Here is a 15065-nt window from a genome sequence, read left to right as displayed (position 1 = left end):
CCTGCGGGTCAGGCAATCCCTCAGGTGGTGAACACTGAGGTCCTCCCTGAATCAAGGGAGGTCTTCTCTCCCAGTAAGATGGTTGGTAGTAACCACCAACGCAAGTCTCCTCGGCTGAGGATCGGTCTTTCGTCGCCACACGGCACAGGGTCATTGGTCAACCAGAGAGTCAGTCTCCCCATCAACATTTTGGAGATGCAAGCGATCATATTAGCTCTACGGAGTTTCCACCGTCTCCTCGCAGGTCACATCAGGATCCAATCCGACAACGCCACGGCTGTAGCGTATTTCAACTGCCAGGGAGGTACCCAGAGCAGGATGGCCGTGCATGAAGCGAATCACATCCTCCATTGGGCCGAGCGTAGAAAATTGGGCAGCAGTTTCTCAGTCGCCAAGGCATTGCCTCGGGGAAGTGGTCTCATCATCTGGAAGACTTTCAGCAGATTTGTCATGGTTGGGGGACTCCGGATGTGGATCTCATGGCCTCAAGACTAAACAACAAGGTTCCTCGGTTCATTGCCCGATCGCGTGATCCATGCCCCATCGTAGCGGACGCCCTAGTTCTGCCATGGCACCGGTTCCGGCTACCGTACATCTTCCCTCCTCTTCCCTTGCTTCCGAGGGTCATCAAGAAGATCAGAGCGGAGGGAGTACCAGTGATCCTTTTCGCGCCATATTGGCTGCGCCGAGCATGGTATGCAGAACTAATACAACTAGTTGCCGACGTCCCCTGGCGACTTCCAGATTGCATGGATCTACACTCGCAGGGCCCGATTTACCACCAGAACTCCGGGGCCCTGTCTTTGACGGCGTGGCTGTTGAATCCTGGATTTTACCACAGGCTGGGTTCTCTCACGACGTGATTTCCACCATGATAAGTGCTAGGAAGCCTGTGTCCATGCACATCTATCACCGCACATGGAAAACCTTCTTTTCGTGGTGCAAGGATCATGGTCGATCACCTCTGGTGTTTTCCATTCCGGCCATATTGGAATTCCTTCAATCCGAATTAAAATCAGGCCTCGCGCTTAGCTTACTCAAGGGCCAAATTTCGGCCTTGTCAGTGCTTTTCCAACGCAAAATTGCCACCAAACTTCAGGTCAAGACGTTCATTCGGAGAGTTTCCCATGTGGCGCCTCCTTATAGAAGGACATTGGAATCATGGGACATTAACCTGGTTCTCGGGGCCTTACAGGAGGCTCCTTTCGAACCGCCGCAGGACGTGTCACTGTCCGTCCTCTCTTGGAAGGTGGTCTTTCTAGTGGCAATTAGGTCAATCAGATGAGTTTTGGGATTGGCAGTTCTGTCCTGCCGTTCTCTGTTCCTGAATTTTTCATCAGGAAAAGGTAGTTCTCAGAACGTCCCCGTCCTTCCTGCCCAAGGTCGTCTCCTCTTTCCATCTCAGCGAGGAAATTGTTTTGCCTTTCCTTTTGTCCGGCGCCAGTCCATCGCATTGAGAAGGCCCTCCACACCCTGGATGTGGTTAGGGAGCTGAGACGGTACATCTCGCGGATGGCTCCCTTCCACAAGTCAGATGCCCTGTTCATGCTTCCAGAGGGGCATAGGAAGGGTCTAGCCGTGTCAAAGCAACGCGAACCAGGTGGATTCCCCTGGCGATTCAGTAGGCCTACTGTATCAGGAATGCGCCTGTCCCAGTGGGGATTAAGGTGTACTCTACCTGGTCAGTGGGTGCCTCTTCGGCCATTCGGCACCAGGCCTCGGCAGAACAGGTCTGCAAGGCTGCGTCTTGGTCCAGTCTGCATACTTTTTTACAAAATATTACCAATTTCATTCTCGGGCCTATCCGCAAGGCTGCGACTTGATCCAGCCTGCATACCTTTACAAACATTGTCTAATTCATTCTCAGGCCTCTGTGGATGCAGCCTGCAATCGGCAGTACCTCACTGTTGACTCAGTGATACATGGGGAATTAGCAGATGTATGCTCCCCACCCAGGGACTGCTTTAGGAGGTCCCACTGTCTGTTCCCCAATGAGGCGTAGGAGAAATAGGTATTTTTGTGTACTCACCGTAAAATCCTTTTCTCCGAGCCAATCATTGGGGTACACAGCACCCACCCTCTTTAGCCTATTGGCTCACTGTAGCATTCTTAGGCTTTGACTTAGTTATGGTTATTATTGACTGTTTATGCTCCTACTGCTTTTTTCACCGAACTGGAGAAATCTCAGCCAGCGAGAGGGTGTATACTGCAGGGGAGGAGCTAACTTTTTTCTGGTTTACTTAGTGTCCTCCTAGTGGCCAGCAGCATAACACCCACTGTATCTGTGTCCCCCAATGATTGGCTCAGAGAAAAGGATTTTACGGTGAGTACACAAAAATCCTTATTTTATTTTGTTGGTATATTAGGTCTCAAATTGTAGCAGCAATTTATCATTTTTTTTAAGGAAATTTAAAAAATTTACCGTATTTTTCGGACTATAAGACGCACTTTTTTTCTCCCAAAATTTTGGGGAAAAACAGGGGTGCATCTTATAGTTGGAATGTACTTACGGTTAGCCTGGTGGAAGCAGGAGTCGGGCGATTCTTCCGGTGGTCAGACGCTGCAGGATGATGATCTCGCTCCCATCCCAGCCTGGTGCGGCTGTTTCAGCGGTGCTCGGTGCTGCAGGGGGCTCCTGTGACATGGTGTGGCAGTTTCGGCTGTGCTCGGTGCTGCAGGGGGCTCTGGCGCATTTTCTGAAAGCCCGAAGCCCCCACAGTTCTCGATGTTGTGGCCTCCGGGAAAATGGCCACAGGAGGTGGTGCATGTGCAGATTGAGATCGTTGCCGAGATCTTAATCTGCACCTGGGGAATCAATCTGGCCTCCGGAAAAATGGCTTCCCGAGGTGGCCATTTTCCCGGAGGCCATAGCTTCAAGGCAATAGAACTGCGGGGGCTTCGGGCTTTCACATAATGTCGCTGGAGTCACCCCACAGCACCGAGCACCGCCAATCTGCCGCACCACCCGCACCAGGCTGGGATGTGGGAGCGAGATCCATCGCCTTGCAGCGTCGGACCACTGGAAGAATCGCCTGACTCCTGCCACGAGCGCTGTCGATCCCCCCGGGTAAGATTAATTCAGGACTGTAAGATGCATTTGACGCATTCATTTTTTTCCCCCTATTTTCCTTTTGAAAATTTGGGGTGCGTATTATGGTTCGGTGCGTCTTAGGGTACCGTTACACCTAGCGATGCACCAGCGATCCCGACCAGCGATATGACGCGGTCAGGATCGCTGGTGCATCGCTAGGTGGTCGCTAGTGAGCTGCCACACAGGCAGATCTCACCAGCGACATCGCAGGGGACGGGGATCGCTACTTACCTGTCAGGCGCGGCAATCCTGCGTCCTCCCGCCCGGCTCCACGCGTCGCTCGTCGGCGCCACAGGAAGCCCAGCAGGAAGTGGCCGACGAGGAATGGTCCAGGAGCTTCTCGCGCGATCAGCGATAACCAGCGGGGGAGCCGGTCGGAGGTAAGTATCACATGCAGCAATATCGCTGCAACGTCACAAAATCGGTGACTTTACAGCGATATTGCTAGCGATATCGCAGTGTGTAACGGGGGCTTTATAGTCCAAAAAATAAGGTACTTTTTTGTGGACTGATTTAGTTTTGAAGTGACTTTGGTGGACCTATATGTCGTAAAATCCCCACAAGTGATACTTTAAAAACTGAACCCCTCAACGTATTAAAAACTGCTGTCAGGTAGTTTATTAACCCTACGGCTGCTTTTCAGAAATTAATACGAAGAGATATGACAGGAAGGAAAAATTTTATTTTTACCACCTAAATGTCGCTAACTTCTGAACAGGCCACTGTGGCTGGCAGACTCCAAGGCTGCTATTTGGCTGTGAATTGCCATGGCAAACAACAGGACCACGCAATCATGATCTCAAGGTGCCGATGGGGTTAAAAAGGGAGCTTACACACTCTGATAACCATTTAGATGCCGCAGTCACTTTTGACAGCAGCATCTAAGGTGTTAAAAAAGCCATGGTTGGTGGTCAAATCAATCAATCAAGGCCTGATACAGCAGGGTGTCGGCTATAATGTACAGTCAACAGCTACTGCATTTTCACCAGTCGGGGGATGCTATTGTCTTATATGTGAGGTCAGTAAAAAGACATATTGGTTGTCACTAAGGTGATAAATGACTGTCAGTCGAAATATGGTTCGGCTGGCATATACCTTGGATGTCTCTCCCATAAAGAGGAATGCTAGTTTGGTTCAGTTCTCTTATGTTTTCTATGACACTCACTGGCAGACATGTCTGGTGGCAGCTTATCTCTGAGAGAACAAAAAGTCCAAAATCAGACCGGGTCCTGGTGTATGGGGCCCTCCTACACATAATATGGTTGACATAAGCTGGATGAATGTAAGCATTACTATGAGTGCCCAGCCTGCTCCAATACACATTAGATGATCGTTGGCTCAACCCTCCAATATTGATGTGTGTGCTGTACGATAATCTAATGTGTATGGGGGCTTAAGGCTTCGAAGCAGGCTGGACACCTGTAGCATGCTTGGTGATGGACACAGTATTTTGGACCCTGATAAGGATATAGATTGCTTATCACATTATTATGCTTCTTGTGTTTTGCAGGATTACAAAGCCGATGAAGATCCAGCAATATTTGAGTCATATAAAACAAAACGGGGACCTCTGGGGCCGAATTGGAAGGTAAATTAGGAAATTATAGTGGGTGTCTCCACTTTTGTATGCAGAAATAGTGGTCCCCGTACCCCTCTAATGGTGTTATGTGACAAAAGCATTTTTCATTGTAGCAACTTCTATCATATCAATCCAGCTGGTCAGATGAAAGACACTAGTAGGGGTTCACCATGTGGTGCCCAACCAATGAGCAGGTTATGGCACAGGATTGTAAAAAGTGTTGAATGCACAATTGTGGCCATCTCCCCACTGAAGTCAGTGGATGGTCCACCAAGTTTCCTCTTGGCACCATTAGTTTAATTGTTGCTAGTAATGAGTACAGTGGAGGCCTGACTGTCCCCTGACATCAGCAATCACATGATAATTTGGCCCTCATGAGTTTTACTATTGGTGTCTGGCAGCCTCTTGTCCCTGGCTATCAAACTACTACTTGGCTAGGGTCCAGGGTTGAATTGCCCATCTGTATCTACAGTGGGGAAAAAAAGTATTTAGTCAGCCACCAATTGTGCAAGTTCTCCCACTTAAAAAGATGAGAGGCCTGTAATTGACTTCATAGGTAGGCCACAACTAGGAGAGTCAAAATGAGAAAACAAATCCAGAAAATCACCTTACCTGATTTGGCAAGATTTATTTTGCAAGTTATGGTGGAAAATAAGTATTTGGTCATTAACAAAAGTTCATCTCAATATTTTGTTGTAAATCCTTTGTTGGCAATGACAGAGGTCAGACGTTTTCTGTAAGTCTTCACAAGGTTGGCACACACTGTTGGTAGTATGTTGGCCCATTCCTCCATGCAGATCTCCTCTAGAGCAGTGATGTTTTGGGCCCGTTACTGGGCAACACAGACTTTCAAATCTCTCCAAAGGTTTTCTATGGGGTTGAGATCTGGAGACTGACTAGGCCACTCCAATACCTTCATATGCTTCTTACGAAGTCACTCCTTTGTTGCCCTGGCTTACGAAGTCACTCCTTTGTTGCCCTGGCGGTGTGATTGGGATCATTATCATACTGAAAGACCCATCCACGATTCATCTTCAATACGCTTGCTGAAGGAAGGAAGTTTGCAGTGCACTCAATCTCATGATACATGGCCCCATTCATTCTTTCATGTACACGGATCAGTTGTCCTGGTGCCTTTGCAGAGAAACAATCCCAAAACATGATGTTGCCACCTCCATGTTTCACAGTAGGTATGGTGTTCTTTGGATGCAACTCAGCATTCTGTCTCCACCAAACACTACAAGTTTTGTTTCTACAAAATAGTTCTACTTTGGTTTCATCAGACCATATAACATTCTCCCAATACTCTTCTGGATAATCCAAATGCTCTCTAGCAAATTTCAGACGGGCTCGAACATGTACTGGCTTAAGCAGGGGGACACGACTGGCACTGCAGGATGTGAGTCCCTGGCGGCGTAGTGTGTTACTGATGGTAGCCTTTGTTACGGTGGTCCCAGCTCTATGCAGGTCATTCACTAGGTCCCCCCGTGTGGATATGGGATTTTTGCTTACTGCTCTTGTGATCATTTTGACCCCAGGGGGTGAGATCTTGCATGGAGCCCCAGATCGAGGTCGATTATCAGTGGTCTTTGTATGTCTTCCATTTTCTTATTATTGTTCCCACAGTTGATTTGATTTCATCACACCAAGTTGCTTGCCTATTGCAGATTCAGTCTTCCCAGCCTGGTGCAGGGCAACAATTTTGTTTCTGGTGTCCTTCGACAGCTCTTTGGTCTTCACCATAGTGGAGTTTGGAGTGTGACTGAGGTTGTGGACAGGTGTCTTTTATACTGAAAAGAAGTTCAAACAGGTGCCTTTACTGCAGGTAATGAGTGGAGGACAGAGGAGCCTCTTAAAGAAGTTACAGAAATCTTGTATGTTTTTAGGTGACCAAATACTTATTTTCCACCATAATTTGCAAAATAAATCTTACCAAATCAGACAAGGTGATTTTTCTGTATTTGTTTTCTCTTTTTGACCCTCATAGTTGTGGTCTACATATGATGTCAATTACAGGCCTCTCTCATCTTTTTAAGTGGGAGAACTTACACAATTGGTGGTTGACTAAATACTTTTTTTCCCCACTGTATATAGTGGATGTATAGAGTGTGCCCATCAGTATGTGTATAGTGGATGTATAGTGTGCCCAACTGTATGTACATGTGGTGAAAATTGTTGGTACCTCTCATTTAATGACAGAAAAACCCCACAATGGTCACAAAAATAACTTGAATCTGTCAAAAGTAGTTAGAAATAAAAAATCTATGAAAATAAACAAATGAAAGTAAGACCTTACTTTTCAACCATGCTTCCACAGAATTTAAAAAAAAAAAAAATAAAACTCGTGAAATAGGCCTGGACAGAAAAGATGGTACTCCTGAAAATAATGACAAAAGGGTCATGTTTAATCAAGGTGTGTTCACTAATTAGCAAATTAGCATCACAGGTGTCTACAATCTTGGAATCAGTGAGTGGACCTGTATAGAGAGCTACCGATACTCACTGTGGTGTTTGGTGACATGGTGCGTATCACACTCAACATGGACCAGAAGAAGCGAAGCAAAGAGTTGTCTCAGGAAATTAGAAAGAAAATTATAGACAAACATGTTAAAGGTAAAAGTTATAAGAACAGCTCCAAGCAGCTTGATGTTCCTGTGACTACAGTTGCACATATTATTCAGTAATTTAAGCTCCATGGGACTGTAGTCAACCTCCCTGGATGTGGCCGCAGGAGGAAAATTAATGACAAATCAAAGAGATGGATAATACGAATGGTAACAAAAGAGCCCAGAAAAACTTCTAAACATATTAAAGGTGAACTTCAAGCTCAAGGAACATCAGTGTCAGATCGCACCATCCGTTATATGAGCCAAAGTGGACTTCACGGCAGACGACCAAGGAGGACACCATTGTTGAAAAAAATCTTAAAGCCAGACTGGAATTTGCCAAACTACATGATGACAAGCCACAAAGCTTCTGGGAGAATGTCCTATGAACAGTTGAGACAAAAATGGAACTTTTTGGCAAGGCACATCAGCTCTGTGTTCACAGACAGAAAAATGAATCATATCAAGAAAACAACACTGACCCAAATGTGAAACATGGAGGAGGCTCTGTTATGTTTTGAGGCTGCATCTGGCACAGGGTGTCCAGAATCTGAGCAGGGTGCAATGAAATCTCAAGACTATCAAGAGATTTTAAGAGAGAAATGTGCTGCCCAATTCGAAAGAGCTTGGTCTCATTCACAGGTCATGGGTCTTGCAACAGGATAATGACCCAAAACACACAGCTAAAAACACCCAAGAATGGCTGAGGAAAACACTGGACTATTCTGAAGTGGCCTTCTATGAGCCCTGACCTAAATCCTATTGAGCATCTTTGGAAAGAGCTGAAACATGCTGTCTGGAAAAGGCAACCTTCAAATACGAGACAACTGGAGCAGTTTGCTCTTGAAGAGTGGGCCAACATACCTGTCGAGAGGTGCAGAAGTCTCATTGATAGTTACAGGAATCGTTTGATTGCAGTGATTGCCTCAAAAGGTTGTCTAACAAAGTATTAAGTTAAGGGTACCATCATTTCTGTCCAGGCCTATTTCATGAGTTTTATTTATTTATTTTTTTAAATTCTGTGGAAGCATGGTTGAAAAGCAATGTCTGACTTTCATTTGTTCATTTTCAAAGATTTTTTTTTTTTAAATTTGTTTATTAAACAACAAACAGATGTACACATTTTGTTAATAACCAATGCAATGTATACGTGATCATCATAATATCTGTAAAGGCAGAAAACCAACAAGTTTACATATTGAGTTATTTGTACACATCTCAATTCCACAGGTCCTCACTCTCTTGAGAGGCCTATGGGTAGTCTAGGAGTAGTTACAAGAACTCGTTATTCATCTATACAAATGTTTGGCTATGCATATCCCAGAATGATACATTACAACCAACATATCTAACATAATACAAAAAAAAACTATTACTCCAGCCCTGCTGCCAAAACAAGCTCCATAGCACTGATGACATTTTAAACCCATAAAGTAAAAGTCAATATATTTTTCACTACAGCTATTATGCTAATAACAGACTACTATCTACGCGTTGATGTAGTAAGGTGAGATGTATTCCATACATACCCAATTTTATTAAACTTCCCCAAGCAACCCCTATTCTTCTACAGTGTCCGCTCGTAAGGTATAATTGAATTTACTAGTTCAATCCAAGCTCTAAGAGAAGGATGTTGATTACCGATCCATTTGAGTCATTTTATTATTGGCTGATGGAGACACCCCGGTTGGAGAACCAAGGATCTCATCCCAATCTTCGTTTTGGATATCTGGAACTAGAGACCTCCACCTTTACCTTAATGACGATAAAGCAGAGTCAGAGCCCACGGACAGCATATAAGTATATAAGGTAGAAATAAGACCCTGGGGGCCTTGTGATTTCAGAATCCCTATCAAAGGAAAGGACGATATTGCTTGGGTCGTATTTCTGTTACGTAAGTTTAATTGAATTGCTGATCTAAGCTGTAGGTATCGAAAAAATTGGGACCTCGGGACACCATGTTTAATTTACATTTGCTCTAAGGACATTAGGACATTATGATCATATAAATCATTAATCGAGGAAACATATGAGATCCAGAACTGAGTGGATGGGTGGTTTAATAGCATCAGGAAATAGGAATTATTCCATAATGACATTTCAGCTATAATGTCAACAAAGCGAACCACTCGTTTAAGTTGTCTCCAGACTGACCTTGCCAACTGGAGCAAGGGTAATAATCCAGAGATGTTAGGTTTGCCTACTTCTAAAAACCCCAATAAGCAATCAGGCCTTGCAGCATGAGCCAGATGGCTCTCCGAGTTAGGCAAACAATTATTAGGCATCCATCTACTCAGGGCTGTGACTTGCCCAGCCAAGTAATATAAAGAGAAATCTGGCAATGCCGCCCCGCCTAACTGTTTAGACCTATGTAAGGTAGACATTTTGAGTTTAGGTGTAGACTTACCCCATATAAAGGATGAGATTAATGAATTTAGGCCTGAGAAAAAAAGATTTAGGGATCAGTACTGCACTATGATGGAGGGAGTAACTGAGTTTGGGGAGTAAGATCTTTTTAATCAGGATAATACGTCCGGAGACAGATAATGGCTATTTACTCCAGATAGCAAATTGATCTAACAATGGTAGAATATTAATTTTTAAGTCGAGTCTACTATATTTTGAAATATTTATTCCCAGGTACTTAAAGATAGTTACAACAGGCAATGGGGATAACGTTTCAAGGTGATCCATTGGACCAAGGGAGAGAGGATTAAGGAGGATTTATCCCAATTTATGTATAATCCTGAATAATTACTAAATTTGTCTTTAGTAGCAATCACATGGGGTAGTGTTTCTTCTGCTTTATCCATAAATATCAGCATATAAGCCAATGGTATCTAAACTGCCCACTATTGCTATACCTTTAATTACTGGAGTGGATCTTATACGGATCCCCAACGCTTCAATTGCAAGTGCGAAAAGGGCCGGGGAAAGGGGGCACCCTTGGCGTGTTCTTCTTGCCAAAGAGAACGATTCAGATACAGAGTTATTTATTATTCGGGCTTTTGGTTTCATGTACATCGTGCATATCCACTTCCTAAATTTGGGACCGAATTCATATTTTTTTGTAAACATGCAGATAAAAATGACCAGTCAATAGAATCGAAGGCCTTAGCTGCATCCAGCAAAGCCAAGGCCCATTCATTATCTGGCACTAGGGAACTGTTACTGGGCCACTGACTGAACTCTCTTTATATTAATAGATGTATTTTTCCTGGGCATGAAAACGGTCTGGTCTGGATGTATTATTTCTAGTATCACCGAATTTAATCTAGTGGCCAGGATTTTAGTGAAGATCTTATAGTCCACATTTACCAACAATATGGGGCGATATGATCCACATTCAAGAGGATCCTTCCCCTCCTTCCTAAGCATTATTATATTTGCCTCATAAAAGGAGTCCGGACTTCCTCCCAGGTCCTATGAAACACCCTCAGAAGGAGTGGTGCTAAAACATCCCGATATTTCCTGTACATTTCTATGGGAAATGCATCCGGCCCAGGCGCCTTCCCAGAGGCCATATCCGCTATGGCTTCATTTATTTCCTCTATCGTGAAGTCTGCATCCAGGAAGGCTTGTTGAGCGGGACGCAGTGTGGGAAACTTTACGTCTGATAAATACTCAAGGCAGTCCGAAGTGCCAAAACTTCCTCTGGAACTATATAACATTTTATAGCAGTCATGGAAACTCTGAAGTATATCACCCATTGAGGTTACTATTGAGTTATCTAGTTTTCAGATTTGAATTATGGTATTAGATGTGTTTTGTTGGCGCACTATAAATGTCAATAACTTGGGCTGGACTGATTTCCCAGTTCAAAATATGACTGACGAGTAAAAAAGAATTTACGTTTAGATTTGGTGTCCATATATTGAGTATATAATTATGGGAGCTTAGCCACTCATTTCTATTTTCATTTGTTTGATTAGCTACAGTTAGGTCCATATATATTTGGACAGAAACAACATTTTTCTAATTTTGGTTTTAGACATTACCATAATGAATTTTAAACAAAACAATTCAGATGCAGTTGAAGTTCAGCTTTCATTTGAGGTTATCCACATTAAAATTGGATGAAATGTTTAGGAGTTTCAGCTCCTTAACATGTGCCACCCTGTTTTTAAAGGGACCAAAAGAAATTGGACAATTGACTCCAAGGCTATTTCTTGGACAGGTGTGTGCAATCCCTTCGTTATGTCATTCTCAATTAAGCACATAAAAGGCCTGGAGTTGATTTGAGGTGTGGTGCTTGCATTTGGAAGGTTTTGCTGTGAAGGAACCAAGCGGTCAAAGGAGCTCTCCATGCAGGTGAAACAAGTCATCCTTAAGCTGCAAAAACAGAAAAAACCCATCCGAGAAATTGCTACTACATTAGGAGTGGCAAAATCTACAGTTTGGTACATCCTGAGAAAGAAAGCACTGGTGACCTCATCAATGCAAAAAGACCTTGGTGCCCACGGAAGACAACAGTGGTGGATGATTGCAGAATAATCTCCATGGTGAAGAGAAACCCCTTCACAACAGCCAACCAAGTGAACAACACTCTCCAGGAGGTAGGCGTATAAGTATCCACATCTACCATAAAGAGAAGACTGCATGAAAGTAAATACAGAGGGTTCACTGCATGGTGCAAGCCACTCATAAGCATCAAGAATAAAAAGGCTAGACTGGACTTTGCTAAAAAAACATATAAAAAAGCCAGCACAGTTCTGGAAGAACATTCTTTGGACAGATGAAACCAAGATCAACCTCTACCAGAATGATGGAAAGAGAAAAGTATGGCGAATGCGTGGTACAGCTCATGATACAAAGCATACTACATCATATGTAAAACACGGCGGTGGCAGTGTGATGGCTTGGGCATGCATGGCTGCCAGTGGCACTGGGTCACTAGTGTTTATTGATGATGTGACACAGGACAGAAGCAGCCGAATGAATTCTGAGGTATTCAGAGCCATACTGTGTGCTCAGATCCAGCAAAATGCAGCCAAACTGATTGGTCGTCGTTTCATACTACAGATGGACAATGACCCAAAACATAAAGCCAAAGCAACCCAGGAGTTTATTAAAGCAAAGAAGTGGAATATTCTTGAATGGCCAAGTCGGTCACCTGATCTCAACCCAGCTGAGCATGCATTTCACTTGTTAAAGACTAAACTTCAGACAGGCCCACAAACAAACAGCAACTGAAAACCACCGCAGTGAAGGCCTGGCAGAGCATCAAAAAGGAGGAAACACAGCGTCTGGTGATGTCCATGAGTTCAAGACTACAGGCAGTCATTGCCAACAAAGGGTTTTCAATCAAGTACTAGACATGAACATTTTATTTACAATTATTTAATCTGTCCAATTACTTTTGGTCCCTTTAAAAACAGGGTGGCACATGTTAAGGAGCTGAAACTCCTAAACCCTTCATCCAATTTTAATGTGGATACCCTCAAATGAAAGCTGAAAGTCTGAACTTCAACTGCATCTGAATTGTTTTGTTTAAAATTCATTGTGGTAATGTCTAAAATCAAAATTAGAAAAATGTTGTCTCTGTCCAAATATACACTCACTGGCCACTTTATTAGGTACACCTGTCCAACTGTGTGTTAAGACTTAATTTCTAATCAGCCAATCACATGGCGGCAACTCAGTGCATTTAGGCATGTAGACATGGTCAAGACAATCTCCTGCAGTTCAAACCGAGCATCAGTATGGGGAAGAAAGGTGATTTGAGTGCCTTTGAACGTGGCATGATTGTTGGTGCCAGAAGGGCTGGTCTGAGTATTTCAGAAACTGCTGATCTACTGGGATTTTCACGCACAACCATCTCTAGGGTTTACAGAGAATGGTCCGAAAAAGAAAAAAAATCCAGTGAGCGGCAGTTCTGTGGCCGGAAATGCCATGTTGATGCCAGAGGTCAGAGGAGAATGGGCAGACTGGTTCGAGCTGATAGAAAGGCAACAGTGACTCAAATTGCCACCCGTTACAACCAAGGTAGGCAGAAGAGCATCTCTGAACGCACAGTGCGTCGAACTTTGAGGCAGATGGGCTACAGCAGCAGAAGACCACACTGGGTACCACTCCTCTCAGCTAAGAACAGGAAACTGAGGCTACAATTTGCACAAGCTCATCGAAATTGGACAGTAGAAGATTGGAAAAACGTTGCCTGGTCTGATGAGTCTCGATTTCTGCTGCGACATTCGGATGGTAGGGTCAGAATTTGGCGTAAACAACATGAAAGCATGGATCCATCCTGCCTTGTATCAACGGTTCAGGCTGGTGGTGGTGGTGTCATGGTGTGGGGAATTTTTTCTGGGCACTCTTTGGGCCTCTTGGTACCAATTGAGCATCGTTGCAACGCCACAGCCTACCTGAGTATTGTTGCTGACCATGTCCATCCCTTTATGACCACAATGTACCCAACATCTGATGGCTACTTTCAGCAGGATAATGCGCCATGTCATAAAGCTCGAATCATCTCAGATTGGTTTCTTGAACATGACAATGAGTTTACTGTACTCAAATGGCCTCCTCAGTCACCAGATCTCAATCCAATAGAGCATCTTTGGGATGTGGTGGAACGGGAGATTCGCATCAGGGATGTGCAGCCGACAAATCTGCGCCAACTGTGTGATGCCATCATGTCAATATGGTCCAAAATCTCTGAGGAATGCTTCCAGCACCTTGTTGAATCTCTGCCACGAAGAATTGAGGCAGTTCTGAAGGCAAAAGGGGGTCCAACCCGTTACTAGCATGGTGTACCTAATAAAGTGGCCAGTGAGTGTATATGGACCTAACTGTATATAATTTGCTTCCCAATCCCTCAGTCGCTTCTCCATCTCATCGTCTTCCCTAGATGTCACCCGTTTAATATAGAAAATTGTGGAAGACAAACATCCCCTTAGATACGCTTTAAGGGCGTCCCAAAACAAGTTAATATTCTGGGGTTCAGGGTGGGAAGAAATGATGCAGTCTAATTGGTCTAGAGTTCTGTCATTGGGGCCTATTAATTTCAGCCAAAATGGGTTCATCTTCCAAAATAGATTACAACTCCTTTGGCCAAATCTAAGTGAAAGTATTATCGGGCTATGATCTGAGATGCCCCTGTTCCCATGTTCCACATCCCCCACCCACATGGTGAGGTTGCTGGAACCAAATATATAATCTATACGAGATAAAGTGCGTCTAATGGACGAGTGACAGGTATATTCTATCACGTCAGGATGACGTATCCTCCACAAATCCAACCAACCACTACCCTTGATGAGCAATGATAGCGGAGATGTAGAGCAGGCCGTCCCGGATACGCCGTCTAGTCTAAGTCTATCAAGACCGTTATCCATGACAAGGTTAAAATCTCCCATGCACATAACTAATGCATCTGGATAATTTAAGGCAAAGCTTACCGCCTTTTTAAACGACTGATATATTGGCCGGGGTGGGTTATAGACACACATTATGATGTAGTCTTTCAAATCTATCGATGCGTGCACAAAATCAAAGCGTCTCTCAAGGTCTTTTTGAGCCTCCTTGACCTCCCATCTAGTGTCCTTATGGATTAACAAAGAAACCCCTCTAGAGTAACTGGTGTGGAATGCATGTATGGACCATTTGTACCCATGGTTTCTGCACATAACGAGTCGAATCTCTGGTCAAGTGTGTTTCAGCCAGGGCCGCAATGTGAGGACGATGACATTTAATTTGGGAAAAAACCTTAATTCTCTTTCGGGGAGACTCAAGAACTCTCACATTCCATGTCATTCATATTAATTCAGACCCCATTGTCTCTTGTCCAAAT

At 44.1% G+C, this 15065-nt stretch overlaps 1 protein-coding gene across 1 annotated transcript in view; it reads left to right on the top strand.

Annotated features, from left to right (window-relative positions):
• Positions 1 to 15065, top strand: part of PITPNB (phosphatidylinositol transfer protein beta) — a 57812-nt gene that overhangs the window by 29984 nt on the left and 12763 nt on the right. Inside the window, exon 9 of the mRNA XM_073582690.1 lies at positions 4602 to 4679. Coding sequence (XP_073438791.1) covers positions 4602 to 4679 — 78 coding nt within the window. The remainder of the gene's footprint in view (positions 1 to 4601; positions 4680 to 15065) is intronic.

The sequence above is a fragment of the Dendrobates tinctorius genome, unplaced genomic scaffold (genome assembly GCF_039654945.1).
Source record: "Dendrobates tinctorius isolate UK_male_01 unplaced genomic scaffold, ASM3965494v1 ptg000073l, whole genome shotgun sequence".
Lineage (NCBI taxonomy): Eukaryota > Metazoa > Chordata > Amphibia > Anura > Dendrobatidae > Dendrobates > Dendrobates tinctorius.
This window is presented reverse-complemented; position numbering and strand designations above follow the sequence as displayed.